Below are 21,471 nucleotides of genomic sequence, written 5' to 3'. Positions count from 1 at the left end.
AACTTAACAGAAGCTTGAAAGACAAGGATATTTACCAAAATATGGTACAACAGATGATTTAACCCTAAATGGGAGTTTATAAAATCCTGAACAAATTACCAGTTATGCATTAGACTTTTCTTAGAATTTTAAGCATGTGGGATGCCCTATCTCCACAACCAGACATAAAACTTTAAATAATTTAAAATTTTACCTCTAATAATAGGCCAAAAACACATTAAAAGAAAATGCTTATCTTGACAATTACTAGAATGATTAAAATAATTTTTTTAAAGTCAGTCATTTAAGGAAAGCAAAACTTTCAGACCCCAGTGGAAACTAAAATTCTCATCATCAGCTAGCAAAAGAGCACCCCAAATTTTCATAAAAGCATTTAATATAGCAAATTTCATGTACTGTTTCTATCTGTTAAAAAAAGGCTAGTCATTGGCCACCAGTAGGATCAAGAATGGTTTCTTAAATCAGGCAGATGGCTTGTGGAATCTAGAGCAGCGGCTGGCAAACTATGGCCATGAGCCAAATCACGGCCATGAGCCAAATCCATCCCCCTTCTTATCACTACTACCTAGGAGTTGTACTGGAATGCACACACCCACAGAAACACACCTTATGAGGTGAGTCATAAATGTGACATATTTTTTCACTTTGAGCAAAATCACCTTTTGCTTTTCTTAGTTTTCAGAGATTTACAAAGGTTGCTTTAGGTCAACAGGTACATACTGTAATTTCTGGATGGTTATTATACATTTTTAAACTTCTGGCATGAATATGAGGATGAGAGTGTGTATGTGTGTGTGTGTGTACGTAAAAACTGTCCCTATTCCTGAGTCAGTAGAAGTTGCCAGTGCATCTGGTTGAAGTGTTCTGTAGGTTCCCACCTCAAGTCTGCATCCTCATAATGTGGGTGATTCACAATGGGGTGAAGAGTGGAGAGCTTGACACTTGCCATTGTAGGCATGGCACCTGCGAAAACAGCATCTGCAAAACAAGATTATAGTCCTTACCGATATGTTTTAAAGAAAACCAAAAGTTACTCATCTATGATATATGAACCCAAATTAAGAAAGATGAAATATATTTAAATAATAACATTGTTGGCAATCTTTTTCTTCACTTAATATTTACTGTCTATATAATAATAACAACCAACTTTTGTTAAATGTTATCTTTGTTACAGGAGCTGCTAAATACTTTTACTAGGAGTACACAATTCAATCTGCACAGTTTTGAAATGGGTTCTGTTATTAGTTAAGTAACTTGCCCAAGACTGCACAGCTGGGAAGTATCAAGGCCCAGCCTCTTAGCCACTTCACTACAGTGTCCTGCCATGTTCAAGCACTATGCTAAGAAGCACTATGCTAAGAGACAGTACTACAAAGACACAAAGGACTGGAAAGAATTAAAATTTCATATCTTGTTCCAATAATTTAAAGTTCTAGGAACTGAGAGATTGTTATAAAGGGCAAGTCTTATGGTATATGTTTTAAAATGACTCCTGTGGGTTGAAAACTGTAATCCTGAGGACTAGACAGATGAAAGTATTGTTTTCTTCCTTCAGATCATTTTTAAATACTCATAACTAAGTTTCCTTAGTTTCTGCTTGACTTTATAAACTTACACATTTCATCACATCATTTCATTATGTGTCAGCAGTACTTTCTGGAGTAACAGCATGTATAAATGTATTGCCTTTGGTTATAACTAGTGATACAGCAAAGTCTACTACCTGGCTTCAGTTTCAGTTCTTTCTCTTGGAAGACAAAAAGACGAAACACTTACTTTCTGGCACTTTTGTATAATAAATGATTACATAATTAGGATGGTTATTATCATTTTTAATCAGCACAGTAAAATAACTAATAACAAGGCATATTATTCAGCTCTACTGTAAATAACTGAATATTTACTTTCAAAAAAAGTAAGCATGCTTTAGAAGCATTCTAAATGTAACTTTGAATGGAAATCTCTTTATGTGCTTTAAATTTGAAAGTATATAAATAAATTGAAATATATGTGTATCTGCTGTTTTAACATTTAATAATTAATGATGAAAAACTCCTAGGTTAGAGCAGTGGTTCTCAGTCAGAAACGATTTTATTTCCTGGAGACACCGTCCACTTCTGGAGACATTTCTGGCTGGCACACTGCAGGGGAGAAGTGCTACTGGCATCCACGGGTAGAAGAAAGGGATGCTGCTCGCTGTCCAGCCAATGCACAGGACAGCCCGAACGTCAACAGTGCCAAGGCTGAGAAACCCTGGGCTAGCGGGACCCGAAGCCCAGGGCCAGGATCGTCCAGAAGAAACTAGGTAAGCCTGTCCAGCAAGAATTGGAACCACTGAGAAGAAACCACCTGCAGCAGAGAGAGAAGGGGAGATATACCCCCACCAGCTTCCTTCCTCTTGGCAGTAAAGTAAATATGAGCAGGACAGGGAAAGAATAGGATTTTTACACAAATATTTAACTCTCCCCTTAGCCTACTGCATGTATTAGAAAAGAGCATCCCTTCTGAAACTTGACAGAGCCTCACTAACACAAGACTCGGTAAGTGGCCCATAGGCTGGATCTTAGTTCCCACTTGTCCTCTCACCTGAGCACCTTTGTGTCATGCACAAACTACACAACCTTACAGGTAGACCTGAATGTAAGCCCTATTACCACCTTTACTATAGAACTTCATGCTGCTTTAAATAAACATGTGGTAAACATAACAGAACTCATAACACAGGGATCAGGAAGACTGGTAAGAAGAAAGAAGAGGTGGCTAAAGACGAGGTAGGAGTTTGTGGGAGTTATCACTAGAAGGATAAGCTGCCAAACACAGGCTCTCTGTGCCAGGAACCTAAGACAAACACTGGAACAAAGAAAGACACAAGAAAAGATGAAAAGAGCAGGTACTGTTTAAAGCTTTGGAAAAACAGCTGTAACTGGGGAGGGACAAGGGGCAGCAAAGGGAGTAACTACCTTGTATTACTACAGGAAAAAGGCCAGCAGAGGATTAATTCAACAATTCTGATTAAACTAGCTTGGAAGCTCTAAGTGATGAGGTATTGTCACCTATAGCCTTTGAAAACCATAGACTAGCAAATAGATCTGAGTTAAAGCTTATCAAAGATTACATTAATGATGGCTGATTAGTGAAACGATGACTGCCAAATAAGAGATAAAAGAAAATTGGCTCAAAGAGTCACAGGATAAATTTAAATAAACCATAGCGAATAACCTGTGCCAGAGAAGATTATTAAACATCAAAAATTGTCTAGGACAAGATTATAGATTACTTACAGAAAATATCATAGGATAGATTTATTCTCTGGAAAGGTATTTAAAAGTGAAATAAATGTCCATCTGCTTGACGTGGTTTTGGATAAAGATAGTAACAAAAGAAGATAAGCTAAAAAGAATATTTTAGAGTGTTTAAAAGTAGCATGTATACTCATCTTTTTCAGATGAGTTAGTGAAGAAAACAGAATATCCAAGATTTCAACTCTTCTGCATGTGAGTGGTTTTACAGACATGGAGCAGAGTACGCACTGATTGAAGTGATAGAAGGGGTGCCATTAACCCTCCCGCTGTGAAAAATATCTTCTCCAGCGGCCCGTCACAAGGTGTGAAAGTTTGTTATTAAAGATTTTTTTCTTTAAGGTGTCACCGTTATTGTTAAAATACAATAATAGTCTCAGAGTTACAGCACATAATTTGTGAACGATCATTAATTTTTTATGTCAATTAAAATTCTTTTTGACACAAAATGGCTTTTTTGAAAAGGTTTGATTTAATGAACACTGCAATTAGCATGCTCAAAATCTGTGAACGTATGAATGCATTTTAAAATGTCATACATATACACACACATATATATATGAAATGATAACTATACAATATATATAAGTGTATATATAACATACAATAATTAAATAGTTTTTAAAAACTAGCTATACATATAAACAGCTACATACCTGGTCTGGTATTGTATTTGATCCACTGTATTAGTTCTTCCTGGGGCAAATTATTAAATTCTCCTATTATGCTCCATTGATTATGGAGGTTTGCACAACCTTGTAATGACATCACTGTTAGAATGCCAAAGATAAAATTCTCAAAACGAACTCTGCAAAAAAGCCAGCCAAAGAGCTGAAATGAAAGAAACGAAATTTATTTATAATTCCTATATGAAGAGTACTATTGGGTCAATAATACATTCTCACCTTTCTACTTAAACCAAGCTGGGTGAACATTTGATACAAATAATATACAGAACTATCATCACCCATTGTTTAAAAACAGCAAATATTTTGGAATTACAGAGTCCAGTTAAAAAATTGAGCTTTCTTTCTTTTCAAAAGAAAGAAGGAATACCTGATCCTTCTAGTACTGATGTACTACCAGGGATGCAGATTAGCAAATCACAATTCTGAAACATCCTGGAACTAAATCCTGGAACATCTGGTTGCCTTTTATGGACATCTCGAATAACTAGGGAAACCTCACTAGTACTAACATGTATATTTCTCTCAGGAAAATAAGTTTATGATATTCTAAGGCAAGACACTCATAATCAAAACTAAATAAGGTGTTTCTAGAAGTACTTTGGTCCCAAAACTCCAGCTACTTTGTCCAGCTCTTTTGTATATTAGATACAGTAACAGAAACCCAAAATTGACATTTTTTCCTAGGGATTACTGGAGCCCAACAGGACAATATCAGGGTAATTACACTGCATCCCCTCTGGCTTTATAAGAGCACTTGAGGGTACTTTTGATGGGCCAAGAAACTCTTACACAGACCTCAACTTCAAAAAACTGCATTTGTTGATCGGATACTAACAGAATTTGCTTTTCTTACTCTATAGTGAATCTTGAATTAACATTTTAAATCACTTAAGATAAAAACACCTAGTGCTTTAGTTTTGGATTACTCAGCAAAGCCATGGTAACTACACTGCAGTTGCTATAGTTGTCATAGCTGTAGTTATACAAGAATGAGTGCCTTACCCGCCGAGAGCATATCAGGGAAGCCATAACACACATGTGAGGTGTCAAAAACAGCTTCAGCCTCATAATTAAAATGGCAAGGGAAGAAAATGCAAAAAACTGCAATGTGTGAAAAATAAGCTATAAAAACAAAAAACAAAATGACATTTTCACTTAATATTTTTAAAAAGTAATATATGTAAAATAAAGTATGTTAACACTATTACCATTCACTAGGATAAGGAACTTTTAACTTAGTAATAACCTACTAATATTTATTCATTCATTCAACAAAGATTTATTAAATGCCTGCCATATGCCAGGTGCTGTTCTGGGTGCTTTGGAGAAAACAGCAGTGAGCAATTCCTGTCCTTGTGAGGCTCACATTTTAGTACACTTAGTAAGGAGAGACAGACAATAAACAGACATAGCCAATCACAAAATCTATTATCAGTCCATCAGGAAGTGGCAAGTGCTATGGAAAAGGAAGCGGAAGAAGGAGACTGGAGTGTAGGGTGTGGTGTGAGGCCACAGGTGGGAGAAGTTGCAAGTGTTAAGTAGGATCATGAGAGTGGGTCTCTTTGAGAAGGTGGTATTTCAGCAAGGTCCTACACAAGGTGAGGAAGGGAGCCACAGAGACACGAAAATATGGGATGCTTCACAAATTTGTGTCATTCAATCAGCAACAAAAATCCTAACACAAACTAGATTATTTTATAAGTAGCAGAATTGTATAAATATTTGGGCTAATTAGTAGGACACCCTATTTTGATTAAGATGGAATTTCACTGAGCAAAGGTTTCAAACAAAACTTTCCTGACAGACATATTCATAAAATATCAACCAACTTTTAACTAGAAAAATGGACAAAGAATTAATGCAATCAAAAGTAAGTGCAACTATTCATGATCTAACTCACTAACAGTCAAATTAAATAGTAAAGATAAGAAGATATTTTATCTATAAAATTGGCAAATATTAAATTAATACTGAATGTTTGAGAGAATGCCATGAAAAGATACACTGAAATAATGGGTACATTTCTGTAATTTAGCAATATTTATTAAGACCCTAGAAAAGATCAACTCCTTTGCTTAAATTTTGGTTCCAGGAATTTAACTTAAGGGAAAAATGAAAATACAAAAATGCTTCTACAAAGATGATCACTGAAGTGGATTTTAAGCAGCAAAAATAGGAATAATGTAAGTGATCAATATATAGGAATAAGCAAATTATTGCATTTCCACATGTATACAGCCATTAAAAGATTATATATTGGGAGATTATTTAATGGCATGGAAATGTTTTCAGAGTATAAAACTCTATACTTACAGAACAACATTAATTCTGTGAAAATCATCTATGTATGTATATATATGCACAGGGAGCAAAGGCTGTTAATATACCTAAAAAGTTAACAGAGGTTCGTTCTGTTTTTCTGCATCTTTCAAATTTTTAGAGCATGTGTTATTTTTATAATCAGAAATACATAATTTTTATTGAAAACAGAATGTCAAAAACTGTGCCTAAAGCTGTTTGTTCCTTATTAAAGTAATAATGTTTAAAATGGACTTTGTTAATTTCTATAATAATTCTTGAACCCAAAGTTGGAATGTGGAACATTTATTTTAAAATCAATCCTTCATTTTTTTTTTTCAGTCAAACTCATCTTTGGACAAAATCAGGAACATGTTGTGGAAAGAAGAAAGACAACAACACACTTCATACCCAAATCGGTCCTTTTGTTCAGAACCACTAAATCACAGATTGGTAGATTATGTGGGCCACCTACTTTAACCATCTATCCAAACCAGGGATCTCTCCCATAAATCTATGAACTGAATATTCACTATTTCCTGAAAATGAATATGCCCTAGAAGTACCTATTACAAAGATGGGTAGCTGTAAACGTTAGAAAATCTTTTCTAAAACTGAACTAATGTTTTCCTGTAAGTTCCACATCTCTAGAACTGTACAAAATTGGTCTAAACCCATTTGTGCATGACAGTTCTCTATTATCTAGATACTGTAATTATGAGTTTGCACTACCTGACTTTTACCCTTAGAAAGCTTCCTACCTTTCGGCCGAATACTCAGAAAACCTAAATTATTAGTTGTACGTTGTCATAATTCTGCTTGTTGGAGAGCCACCTGCTAATCAGGAACTTCTGGTTTTAACTGTATGTTAGCAAAGAATTAAACTTCTACTGAGGTAAGTCATTTCAGTGTTAGTATTTATCTCTGTAACAGCTCGTATCATCTAATTAACATAATTTTCTTTTTTGCAAAGTGGGAATAATATTATAATGAGAATTAAATAGTACAGTACATGGCACATAGTAACGATTCAAAAATATTAGTCATCATCATAAGCTACTTCTATTAAGTTCAAATTTGTAACTTTGTCATTTCTCTTAAGGCTCAAAGTTCTGTTATTTAGGAAGTCATATTTCCAACTCATGCTGATCTTTCTCTTGTACTCCACAAAATAATTTAGCATCATAAAAAAATGCTATCCTGTTTTGTTCTCCACTGAAAAGTTAGACATATTTGAGGGTAGGAAAACTGCTATACCATCTGTTGTATCCTGATAACACTGCTAAACTTGTAACCGACTGACCACCACGTCTGTATGTGGCAGAAAGCCACCAGTCACAGGGCCACAGTACCTGCCCTGATGGTCTGTAGCTGAATAGCTCAGTGGGCTAGAAATAGAAATTAATGTTTATTATTATTGAATAAATGAATGAATGAATGAAGGTAATTTAATTGTACTCTGTGGTCATAAATCAGCCTTCTGGCTGTCAAGTCCCTACTACTATTCAAAACTGAGAGCAGATTAAAAAGTGGGAAGGATCAGCAGAAATATACTACCAGTGCTGAACGACTTAAGCACTGCTGACGGTGTGTCAGCAGCAACGTTATACCTTTGTGAATTATCCTTGAACTAGAATATAATACACAAATCTAGCAGAGACAAAAATGAAAGCTTTACCTCGCCATGTTCGAGGAGCTGTTTTCTGGAATAAAACAAAAATAGTCTCTATTTACTGAATGTCCATTATACTATGATTACATCAAAACAAACTTCCATTTATTTGTTCTTATATTTTAAAAATGTAATTCTTTTTAAACTACTTAGGAGCATAAATAAAAATATTAGACAACACTACTAAAAATTACAGCAATTTAAAAGGCATGATTTAAAGTCATCCTATTTAAAGTATGTCAAAATGCTGTTCTTTGCTTAAGATAAAATAGGTTCTATTGACTGCTGAGGACTGTACCTCTGGAGAGATAAATTAATTTTTAAAATTTTCTCTTAAATATTCAACTATATACAGGATATACAATGCTTTAGATAAGCACTGCTGGGACTTCTGAGTTGTTTTCACTTTTCATAATTATAAACAACATGAACATCCCTGTACATAAAACTCCGTGAGCATTTCTGAGTATTTCTTCAGGATAAATTTCTAGAATAAAAGTTACTGAGTAGAGCATAAAAATATTTTTAATACCAGAAATATTGTCTAACACATTTTCCAAATATATATTTCTAAAAATATTTAATGGCACATCTACTGTGTTCTAGGCACTGTGCAGTGAGCACAGAGTGAATAGCATAGATACTGTTCTTATCCTCATAAAGTTTATGTTAGATTCAGACAAGAGGTAAGAGACTGCCTATTTTATTGCTCCACTGAAAAGACTCAATATTTCAGTTTTATAAAAAGGCTATGCAGAATAAGAGGCCTTCTCACATGGATTTTGGGCTTGGAGAGAGAAGTATGACAGTATATAAGCAGGAAAGTAAGGAGTATAAGAAGTCCAGGGGCACACACAGATCTAGTAAGTTTTTTAAAAACAGTAGTTGGGGGAAAGTCCTCTTGGAATGGTAGTGAAATAACCAAATTATTTTGCCACCATTGCAGCTCCTTCCTGACTTACGCAGTCAAGAGTGGAGCTGGGAGTGGATGAACGGGTTCCCACTTGTCCTGAAATCTGCCAGTCACAGCAGAATCGTGTATTGAGCTGTTGCATTTAAGGGAGAGGCCTAGTAGGTAAGTAAGTATTATAATCACCAAGGGCTCCAACAACGACTACTGATACAAATAAATCTAGTAACTGATTTAAAATATCAATATACAACCAAGTCAAGAGACACAAATAGGATGAAAGAGAAACAGTAAGATAAATGAGCAAATGAACTGACCTCTCAAGAAAGGGTAAATACAAGAACTAATAGAGTATTAAATGAGTAATTCCAATTATTATCTTCACAGAAGTTTAAGAGGATATTGCATCCATACAATTAAAACAAGTTGTAATAAAAAAGTTTTTAGAAATTCTGAGAAAAAAACATTTTTGCCTAATTTAAAACCTCAAAAGAAGGTTGAATAGCAGAATGTACACAGCTAAAATTGATAATGCTGAAGACCCAGTCATGGAATTCTCTGAGAACATAAGAGGAAAAAAATAGATAATATGATAAAAGCAATAATAGATTTTCAAAAAAGAGAAGATAAGCCAAAAAATGACAGAATAACAATCCCATAAACTAAAGAAAGATTTGAGTGTTCAGATTAAAATGTACTATGAATAAATATTTGAAATGCATGTGCACACGCATGCACACACACACACACCCTTCAAAACATAAATTTCCATAGAGCAAAACTTTGTACAAAATTTCTCATCTGTAATGCTCAATGGTAGAAAACAATGAAGCAATATCTACAAAATTCTGAATAAAACCCAGAAATATCCATTAACTATTCCATCAATCTAATGTGACGGCAAAAGAAAGGCATTTTTCAAACAAAAAGGCATTCAGAAAGTGTGCTGTCCCTACACTCTTTCTAAAAAACATCATTTGAGCACAGGTACTCTATGAATCTAAGACAGAGAAAGCATGAAATACAAGAAACAGTTAAGAACCAGTTTATTTGCCGAATAAACTAGTAAAATTTTGGAGTCAAGTCCATAAATTGCTTTTGTCTTTAATCTAAATGTTCAGAGAGACTTCTTAAAAAGAAAGTATTATAAAATCTAGCTAAAATTTCAGATTCTTTCAGAGTAATATGGGAAGTGAGGGTAGGTCAGAAGGGAAAAGTGTTTCAATAGCACACTGGTGAAGCAAGCAAGTCTCTAAATCCAGAGTGCCTGACTTTTAATTTAAAACATTATTTTGGTTTATATGGCCACAAGGAAACATCCATAACTAAATAGGGTTATTACAACTAACAGCAAAAAAGATCATTTACAAAACAATAACAAAAGACAAAGCCTATTATCACTGCAATTATTTAAAGTTGTTATGGAAGTTCTAGCCAATACAGGAAGACAAAGAAAAAAAGAGACATATAAACACTGAGAAATTATAATTATTTGTAGATAGATTATAATGACCATCTGCCTAGACAATCTAGAGAATCAATTGTAAAAATAAAAGTAAAAAGAAAGTTTGGTAGTGTTGCTGGATAAAAATTCATGTATAAGAATCAACATTTTTCTATAAACTAGCAATGATAAATTAGCAAATATAACTTAAAATTGCCCCCAATGAAAAAGGAAAAAAATCTATATAATCCAGAAGAAAAAAATATTAGTAAGGCTCTCAGAGGGGAAAAAAAAACTATAAAGCTTTAATAAACTATAAGAATTAGAACAACAGCAATAATCATAATACTCTGGTGTTTGTTCTGTTCGCAGTTCTAAACTACTTTCACACATTAATTCTTCCAATACATACAGTAACCCTGTCAGGTTGATGTTGTTATTCCCATTTTACAGATAATGAAACTGGGGCATAGAGGGGTTAAGTTACTTGCCCACACTTGTAAGTAGAGATATACCTACTTGGTATGGATTGGAAAATCAATTATATAAAGAATAAATTCTCTTTGACTTAATCTAAAGCAATTCCAATAGACTATGATGAGTGCCTGGGGCTACGAGGATTCTAGGCACATTCATTCCAAAGTTTCCCGGAAAAGTGAATGTAAGCAAATGTGAAAAACAGTAACAACAAAGAGGGGAGGGCTGAAATAGTGTTGTTCTGACTCAGAAACAAATAGATTAAAAGAGAATCTAAAAATAGTATCAAGTACATATGAGAATTTATTAGCATGTGATTAAAACTGATATTTCAAATGACTGGGGAAAAGATTATACAATATTGCATTGAGACAATACCTAATTTGAGGGGGAAAAGGTAAATTCCTAAAGGTCAACATACTGCAAAATGAGTGCAAAATTGCCACTATATGCACATCCATGTCTCATAAATTGTCTCCACTGTGGGCTCACCAGTGTCCCACACCCTGGAGCCACTGTCACTTCATGAGTGCTAATGCTGCAGTCCTTGGCACTGTGCCTGCTCTGCACATGCCGACACCTCTGGCTCCACACCCACCACTACCACAGGCCAGCTAGAACCATCGGATCCCAGAGCTGCTGTTGCTCTCCAAGTGTACAAGCTCCAATCCCCAGCAACATGGCTGTTCCATGCGTGCTCATCCATCAGTCACCAATATCACCACTACCACAAAGGGCACTCACAAGTCAGAGCCAGCGCCAAGGGGTTTCTCCTCAGACACAACATCCCCCACGGGAGAAAAAGAGATCAGGTGGTCCCTAGCAGCTTCACCACTGCAGACCTGAATAGCCCTCACCACTACTACAAACATCCGTCCATCTACAGGTGCCTTTGCTTTCTATGCACTTAGGACGGTGGCTGAAAACATTTAGTTTATCAGTAATGAAGTCATTTCTTGTGAAATGTATTACTAAAACAAATTACCATAAAAAATTAAAATCATTTAAGGGACACTAGAACATTTTAATTAAGAATTAAGAATTTTCTTGCAAAATCAGTGTAGTATAGTAGGAAAAAACATAGATTTCAGAATTAGGACACCTGGTCTTTCCCAGGCAAAACCAGTTTGTAAAGTCTGGAAGAAGTGATTGCTTCACCAAATGCAGCGATATCAATGCAAGAAACATGAAAAATCAAGGAAATGTGACACACCAAAGGAACCCAGTAATTTCCTAGTAACCAATCCTGTAGAAATGGAGATCTATGAATTGCCAAAGAATTCCAAGTAATTGTTTTAAGGAAGCTCAGTGAACTAGAGAGAACATAGATAGAACTACTCAAAATCAGGAAAACAACACATGAACAAAATGAGAAGTTCAATAGTGAGATAGAAATTATTGAAAAAAAGAAATCCAAACAGAAATTCTAGAGGAGAAGAATACAATGAATGAAACAAAAAATGCAACAGACATTATCACAGGCGCACTTAATCAAGCAGAAGAGAATCTGTAAACTTGAAGACAGATCACTTGAAATTATCCAGTCAGAGAAGATAAAGAAAAAAGAATACAAAAGAGTGAAGAAAGCTTACATGAATTATGGAACACTATCAAGAGAAACAATACTCACAACTGGGACCCCACGGACAAGATGAGAGAGAAAAAGGGCAGAAATCTTATTTAAAGAATAATGGCTGAAAACTTGCTAACTCTGGGGAAAGATATGGACATCCAAGTACATGATGCTCATCGATGCCAATACAGATTCAACCCCTCAAATTCACTAGATACATTATAATAAAACTGTTCAAATCAAAGACAAAGAATGAATTCTGAAAACAGCAAATCCCCTCATATAAGGGATGCCCCCTGTAAGGTTATCAGCAGATTTCTCAGGAGAAATCTTTGAGGCCAAGAGAAAGTGGGATGATATATTCAAAGTGCTCAAATAAAAAATCTGCCAACTAAGAATACTTTACCCAGCAAAACCATCCTTCAGATGGAGGTGAGAGAAAGACTTCCCCAGACAAACAAAAGCTGAGGGGAGCTCATCATAACTAGACCTGCCTTATAAGAAATGCTAAAGGGAGTCCTTCAAGCTGAAATGAAAGAATGCTAATTAGTAACATGAACACATACGAAAGTATAAAACTTATTAATAAAGGTAACTATATAGTCAAAATCAGAATACTCTAATACTGTAATAGTGGTGTGTAAATCACTTAACTCTCATATAAAAAAGACAAAAGTATTAAAAAATAAATACAGCTACAATAATTTGTTAATAGATTCAAAATATCAGATTGTGACATCAAAAGCACAAAATGGGGAAGGGGGAAGTAAAAAGGTAGAATTTTCATATGCAATTGAAGTTAATTTGTTACCAGCTTGAAACAGATTGCTGTAACTATAAAATGTATTATGTAAGTGTCATGAGAACCACAAAGCAAAAACCTAGATACACAAAAGATAAAGAAAAAGGAATCAAAGTATTCCACTATAAAAAATCACCAAGTCATAAAGGAAGACAGCACCAGAGGAAGAAAGAAAATACAAAACAGGCAGAAAACAATTAAGAAGATGGCAAAAATAAGTCCTCATCTATCAATAATTACTTTAAATGTAAACTGATTGAATTCTCTAATCTAAAGATATAGAGTGGCTAAACCCAGCTATATGCTGCCTATAAGTCTCATTTTAGCTTTAAGGATACACATGAGGTAAAAGTGAAAAAGGTGACGAAAGGCATTCCACTCAAAAGGAAATGAAAAGAAGCCAGGGGTACCTGATACATACATATAAAGTCAGGTGAAATAGACTAAGTTGAAAACTGGAACAAGAGACAAAGAATAACGTCACTACGTAATGATAAAGGGACCACTTCATCAAGAGGATATAACAATTCTAAATCTATATGCACCCAGCTTTAGGACACCTAAATATATTAAGCAAATATTAATAGATAGGAAAGGAGAAACAGATAGCAGTTATTATAAACTATGGTTAAAATATTGCATTGTATATTTGGTATTTGCTAAGAATGTAGACCTTACATGTTCTCACACACACAAAACTCTGTGACTGTTGAATGTGTTAATTAACTTGGCTGTGGTAATCACTTCACAATGTTTATGTATATCAAATCATGTGTTGTATCCTTTAAATATATGTGTATTTATTTGGCAAAAAAATGAAAGCTATGAAACAGAATATGGAGAAATATTTTTATGATGGGGGAGGTATTTTCTATGCACAGAAATTAACACAGGAAACAGAAAATGTACAGTTGTGATTGTATAGAAATTTTAAGCTTCTATAAAGCAATCACCATTAACAAACTATAAACTGACATCCTAGAATAAACTATATTATACACATAGTAGACAAAAGATTACGGTCTGTAATATTAAAAAAAACACCGCAAATCAACCTTCTAACAGTCAAAAAGGAATACAAATAGCTAACAGATATATGGAAAGAAGAAAAACTTCAGTGGTAAGGCTTATAAAATAAAATGAGTTACTTTTTAAAAAACTATCAGTTAGAAAATATTAAAAGTTTAACAATACTGGTGTTCATGGAGATGCAGAACATGGACACTCTTAACATAATATGTTCTCAGCACTTAATCAAATTGTAAAGCATTCCTATCTTACGATCCCATAAGCAGCCTCATTTCAAATATTCCAAATATTAAATATTCTAAACACTGAAATAAGTGTGCAAACGAATACGTACAAGGATGTTAATTACTTATAGCATTGGTTGTTATGACAAAAAGATAAATATAATCTAAACCTTCACTGATGTAGGAATGGCTTAGTAGACAGTAGTCACTCATGATGATAAACAATAAAATGTTCAGACTACTACAAAGTATGAGGAAGACCTAGGCAGATGTCCAAGATATGTTGTTAAAAGAAAGTAAAGTTACAGAATAATACCATTTAAAAAAATACATTGTGTTTTTGGAATTGTTTTCTGGAAAGATACATACAAAGCCACTTACAATCAGTACCAACGAGGAATGCATCTAAGAGAGGAGAACATTTCCTCTTTTCCTGATATACCATTTTGTCTGACTGTGTTACTATAAGCATGTACAGTCGACCTTTGAACAACATGGAGGTAAGGGGTACAGTTGAAAATCCAAGTATAAATTACACTCAGCCCTCCATACACTTGGTTCCTCCATATCCCAGGATTCAGCCAACCACAGATCTAGTAGTAGTGTAGTATTTACTACTGAAAAAAGATCTATGTATAAGTGCAGTTCAAATTCATGTTTTTCAACAGTCAACTGTAATTTTTGTGATTTAAAGGGCCCCTCTGCCCATACACATAGAGAGAGCTATCACTTTCAGGAATGTAATCACCAAGAAAGACCTCATTCTGAGTTAAGTGTCTTTAACCAATTGGCCCCTTCAGGTCTGTCTTCTTCCAGACTACATCTTCTCAAATATTTGAAGACAGCTGCCATGAACCTCTCAATCTTCTATTATCCAATTAAATATCCCAAGTTTTTTTTTTTTTTTTTTTTGCAGTCCTTATGTGAATAGTTTTCAGGGCTCTAAAAACACTCTTTTTAGAATGGCAAGACACATTTCCCTGAGGTCCATCTGAGTAGAACAAAGTAGAGTGGATCTATTTACCCTCTTGATTTGGAAATGATTTCAACAAATAAAATTTGTACTATTTCAACCGTAAGATTCTAATTAGTTCTTCTGACAACCATTCAAAACTGTTTGCTGAAAATATAAGCATGGGGTATAGGATTCATGGAAACTCTCTGTACTACCTTCACAATTTTTCTGTAAATCTAAAACTGTCCTAAAAATAAATCTACATATCTACAAACATAATATGTAAGTTCAATTAAGATTTTCCTCAGAAGGAAGTTTTCTTCACGATTTACTTCTCATGCCTGTAGCAATGTATGATTTATTTGAGTTGTTATATTTTCTCATATATGTTTATATCATAATTCTAGTGACTACTAAAACTGAAAAGAAATGTGATAAAACAAATAGTTTTAACCATAAATGTAGGAAAAAAAACTATTTCATGAATATTCAGAAAAACTAATAAGTATGCTTTCTTTGAAGGTTAAAAAAAGAATTGTCAAAATAAAACTTTAGCTTACTTCTTTTTACTGACTTTAAATTGCAGTGGTATATGAAAATTAAACTAAATCAATTTAAACTGAGTTAATTCACAAATATAAATACCTCCAAAACAAGTCCAAATACACAAAAGAGAGATAGCCATAAGAATAATACATTCGATCTTTTTTTTTTTAAGAAAACATCTAAGTTTGGTGCATGTCTCCTTTTTAAATCATAATGCTGAAGTTTAATTACATTCATCTGGAAAACTGATATTACAGTAAATTATTTAATAACTGAATATGGTGTGATTTAAAAACAACTATGATATAATTACCTTAGATAAGTGTTTGTAGATAAGACACACAAAATATCACGAAAGGCCTGTGAATAGAACCAAATCAATGAAACTTCTAAGGAATTAAGTTGACATTTAAAATGCCCTGATTCATTAATATAAACACCCCCACTAGGAAGAAGTCTTCTTATTGTTAAAGTGAGTTCTCAGGAACAGTTTGATCCCAACTCTACCTCAAGCAGATAATTTCCTGAAGTTGTAACCTCTTTTTCCATTAAAAAAAAAAAAGTATTGGAGTAAATCTTTCAGCTCTAAAATTCTAAGCTTTTATATGTGGATAACTTCTTACTAGAGTTTAAGTTTATATTGTACTGGGAGACGGGTGGGCTGTAGGTGGGGGATTTGCTTCCACAAAGGCGGCAGCTTCCTCCAGGTACTTGGAGAGACTATTTTATCTTGACCTTCCAAGTGAATTAGGAATCTCTATCTACACAGTCTATATTCCAACTTCACTCAAAACTCCCAATTACTATAAAATTAGCTGTGGCATATCTGCTTCCCTGATCTATCTCAGCCTAGAGGGACTGCTACCGAAGCCTTGAGAACACTTATCAAAATGTACCAGATGGTGATGAGGGAGGGAGAGGGGGAGGAGTGAAGGGGAATGTGGACGCCAACTTTGGCCAAAAAGACTTTAGCAGCAATTATACACAACTTAAGATAAAGAAATTAACGGGGAACTTGAAATTTTGCACTCTACATGATACGTGGTTTGTAAAGTCACAGATACATTCTGAAAAAAATACATAGTTAAATTTGGACTCTAATTTTAAATGAAATCTAAGTTTAGAATTTTTAATGTCTCTCACTGATTCAAGAGCATCCTGCATGGAAGAATGTTTCAAGTAACATAAATGAGATTACAATCATTTTGGCAAGCAAAAGTCTATTGAAAGGTATAGATAATAGAATATATTCATTTATAGGAGACTGAGATTCAATATTGTCACAGGAAAATTATAGTAGACATGCCTTCCTCCTTCCCTTCCCAGAAGTGATTCCACACAAGTAATAGTTAAATGAACATCAGAAGTATCCTTGAGATGGAAAATAAGCCACAATAGAATGGTAAAGGCTGAAGGGTTTATGTGGATGCAGAAAGGAGTGAAGCTTTAACAGCCACAGGAAGGCATGTGTGCAAGAGCCTGTTAGTGCACATGCATGGTTCGAGCTGTGGTGTGTTTTGGGGCTAGTATTATGTTTATGAGTCTTGGATCTTAGATCTTAACTTTTTTTAAATAGTTAATAGTAGATCTAGTTATCATTTTCTCCTGTGCTGGATATCTCCCCACTGAATAGTTAATTCCTGCAATAGTCCCTCCAGGTGGAGCCTTGTAAGAATCCCACAATTTGCCATGATGGACTAGAGCAGGCTAGTGGAGAAAATCTGCAACTTGAGTTAGGTAGGGCCAGAGCAATGGAGAGCAGCCATCTTGTGTGTAGTTTACCCATGCCTTCTCATTACCTCTATCTGCCCTCTTTCCAAGTGGTCCCTAGGGAACTAGATCAAGGGTAAAACAACAGAGATATAGAGGAAGATGACTTTCTCGGTCATAAATTATTCATAGTCTACGTGAAAACAAAGCAATGAGAAATGTGGGAACTGCAACTACATAGAGAAGATATGCAATTTGACTTTAAATATAGAACACTGGCTTCAACAGGACCAAGCAATAGAGAAATAATGTTACTGCTATCTGCTTAAAAGCACAAAATAAATACACACTGACTTAATGTAGGAAAACTTTAAAATGATATAAATAAAGATGGTTCAAAATTGCTAAAAACTGAGGACCCACTGTCTTTAATCAAGCTTTCAGATAAATCACTCCCAGACCAAAAAAATCTTCCAGTGGTATTTTAAACATTATTTCTTCTATTGTGATAACAGTGTGAAAACAGTGAACAATAGAGAATGATTTTTTTAATGGCTATAAAAATTTCTCCTATTCATTTCTCAGAATGGATCAATATTTCTTTGAATGTGCTTTATATGTGAAGGATACCAACGTGGCCACTGTACTTTTCTTTCATAGTACCTATAACAGTTGCAGCTCTTTAATTATTTGGGAAATTATTGGTTTACTCTTCCCTCCCTACTCCAAGACCTTGAGTTTCAAAATAGGGGTGGGCCTGTCTTATTTGTCAAGTGTACCTACAATGTTAATGTAGTTCTTGGTACATAGAGAATAATCAACAAATTTCTTTTGAAAGAAAAGATAAAAATAGCCTTTCAAACTTGGCTTTCAGGGAAAAAAAAACCCACACATAATACTAGATAAAGAAAAATCTGAATAAAAAAAGTTTTGTAGGGAGGGGAGGAGGTCACCCTAAAAAGACAGAATTCTGAGCTATTAGCATTAATCTAAGTCCTGGTCTTGAACCCAAAAGCAAGCAAAAAAAATTTTTAAATACCTTTTTAAAGATAAAATAAGTAATCATCATAACAACTGGAAGCAATAATGTCTTTGTGTATCTCAGTGGTGTCTGAAATATACCAAATTATTCAAAACAGTCATTTATTAAATTTTACATTAAATGAGGAAAAATCTATATCAAATTAAGTGTCAAAATACAATGTTGTAAAGGTGAAAATATCTTTGTCATTAACAGAATACATACTTATCAAGTTGCATCTTCTAATATAAGAAGCAAAATGATAAAAAAACAGTTATAACAAGTACATCAAAAAATTTAGTGATAATAACTATTCAACCGAAATTAGCCATGGATATTATTTTTTCCTTTCTTTTGGTTTTATCTTTCCCTTACTTATATAATAGAAAGTTTTAAAATGTGTGTTTACTGATCCCTGGTCCCTAGATTATCATTTCCTGGGCTGCAAAATTCTATTGCTTTCATTTGTGAAACTACAGAACTAACAAGGGAGACAGTTAACCTAAGTAATTACTGTAAGTATAAATAAGTACTAAAATAATATCAGCAGTTAGATAATTCTCATGAATGATGGCAGAGAGTGATTTACCATGTAACTAAATTACATATCTCTCAAAGGGAGGAACCAAGTCATTTTCCTCTCTGTATTCCTATAGCATACTGCCTCACAGATAATTAGTGGTCAGTAATCAATTTTGAATGAATTGGATAGGTAAGAGAATAATACAAGGTTAGTAGTATAACTTTCTTGGCAACATCTTATTTTAAAATTTTATAATATTTGGGATATTTAGTGAAATTTTTAAATAACAAAAATGAGAATGTGGGTTTATTTTTCCTGAGTGGTCCCATACCTCCAACTGATCTAGATTATTACAAGTAATTGAACTGTAATGATAATAATTCACTGTGGGTCATATAGTATGTTATGCCCTCTCCTTGGTAGGGGCCATTGTTTACTGATGTTACACATAAGAAAACAAGTGAGGAAGGCCATATGATTAGCAAAAGTTACCATAAAAATGATAAAGTAAGTAAGTTGGGTGTTTCTGAATAAAAATTTTGAGTTTCAGATTAAAAGGAAAGCTTAAGAGCAAGAACCCATCATATCCATAGAGAAGGAAAAAAAAAGAAATTTCAAACCGCTTTTTCCATGAAGTCAAATTCAGGAGCACAAGTGTAAATTAAAGTATCAAAATCTGTGTATCTTAAGATTCTGGCTGCTATAAGGTCACTCAGGCGTATCTGGAAAAAAATAAAGTAAAACAAATTAAAATTACACAAATAATTATAGTCAATAATAACTGGTTTGATGTAACAGTAAAAAAAAAAAGTCTAAAAGGAAGATAAATCCAAGGTACATGGATGCCCCTCAAAGAAAACAAACAACAAAAATACAGTGAACCATACATGCTATGCCCTGAATTACAAAGAAAATAAAAACAAAGAGAAATATCAAGAGAAATGAAAAGGAAAATGAGGTCAGGAAAAATAAGCAGGGAAGATGAGAAGTGAGCTAAAATCAACATTTGCTTGACACAAATCACCATGCAGTTCATCATGAAAATTTATAATCAGATCATTTACCAAGAAAAAAAAAATTTCATGTTAACTCCTTTCACTACAAATTGTAAATCATCAGCAAATTTTCCATGTACTGCCATTTTCACAAAGCCTCAGACACTGATCACAATCTTTGGTGCTTCTTGAATTTTTCAGACATACATTCAAGCCATTAAATATGAGAGTTATTCTTCATAAGAATGATAACTATACATACCACTCTGATTTCGTTACTTGATCTCCAAGGCCTTTAAAATAAACACCACTAACCAAATCCAATGCAGAACTCCTATTTTCTACTCATTATTTACTACCTACTTCAGTGAGACAATTATTTTTACACTGGTTTCTCAGAAGACCAGAAAAAGAAAAATATCTGGCATTAATGCAAATTATTTTATAAGGACATAAATTATTTTATATCAACTTTGATGACTATGGTTTTTATTTACTCATGATTCCCCTTATCTACCAGTACCAAGGATAATTTAGAGCTGGCTTAATTTTTCTAATTTACAGTAGGCCTGGTGACTAATAATAATTTAACCAAACCATGTTAGTTGCACATCTGTCTCACAGCTGTCACATAGAAGTCACTTAAGAATACCAAGGGAATGTGTGTGTGTGTTCAGGATTTGTAAAGAGTTGGGTGACAATATGGTGTAAGGCAAGAAAGAAAATCACAGGTCAATTTAGTAGATAAAAAAATAATTTAGAGGGCCTAAATATAGTTTACCATAAAATATATATCCCCTACAGAATAAAAAATTAAGAACAATAAAAAGAACAACAGCAGCAAAGAAACCTAATAAACCACTATGCAGAGGTAACAATAAATGGCAAATAAATCTTTATATTTTGAAATTGTATTTAACATGAACATGTATCCAGGCTCAAATCTACTGGACAGTGATAACACAGGGCCTTTTAGAGAGTAACTACCATAATCCATTGTTAAAGTTGAAGCAATTTCAGCATGAGATAGGGTCCTAATTGGAGAGTGCTAGATAAGGTGAATTTCAGAGTGGGTTATTGTATGCTACACTCTTCTATGCTCATATCCAAACACAAAGTGCTGAAAATAAAAGTTAAATTCATGCATTATTTTCTATTCTCTAAAGAAATTAGTTAATAGGAACTTATGCTTTGAAAAGGGCCATTATTTAAGGTATTAACCTTAAAACAGACAGAAACACCATGCATGAGGGATAAGTGGTCCATATGTTTTCTAGAAGATGAAAAGATAATTTTTATCA

At 33.9% G+C, this 21,471-nt stretch overlaps 1 protein-coding gene across 1 annotated transcript in view; it reads right to left on the bottom strand.

The window, feature by feature from the left end:
* DPY19L2 (dpy-19 like 2) overlaps positions 1-21,471 on the bottom strand; it is a 76,162-nt gene that overhangs the window by 6,551 nt on the left and 48,140 nt on the right. Inside the window, exons 14-20 of the mRNA XM_010988079.3 lie at positions 19,796-19,897; positions 18,671-18,742; positions 16,235-16,281; positions 7,968-7,992; positions 4,994-5,113; positions 3,959-4,133; positions 879-978 (exon numbers count right to left, since the gene is read on the bottom strand). Coding sequence (XP_010986381.1) covers positions 879-978; positions 3,959-4,133; positions 4,994-5,113; positions 7,968-7,992; positions 16,235-16,281; positions 18,671-18,742; positions 19,796-19,897 — 641 coding nt within the window. The remainder of the gene's footprint in view (positions 1-878; positions 979-3,958; positions 4,134-4,993; positions 5,114-7,967; positions 7,993-16,234; positions 16,282-18,670; positions 18,743-19,795; positions 19,898-21,471) is intronic.

The sequence above is a fragment of the Camelus dromedarius genome, chromosome 7, assembly GCF_036321535.1.
Source record: "Camelus dromedarius isolate mCamDro1 chromosome 7, mCamDro1.pat, whole genome shotgun sequence".
NCBI classification, from domain to species: domain Eukaryota; kingdom Metazoa; phylum Chordata; class Mammalia; order Artiodactyla; family Camelidae; genus Camelus; species Camelus dromedarius.
Note: the sequence above shows the minus strand (reverse complement) of the source record. Positions and strands in the feature narration are given on the sequence as shown.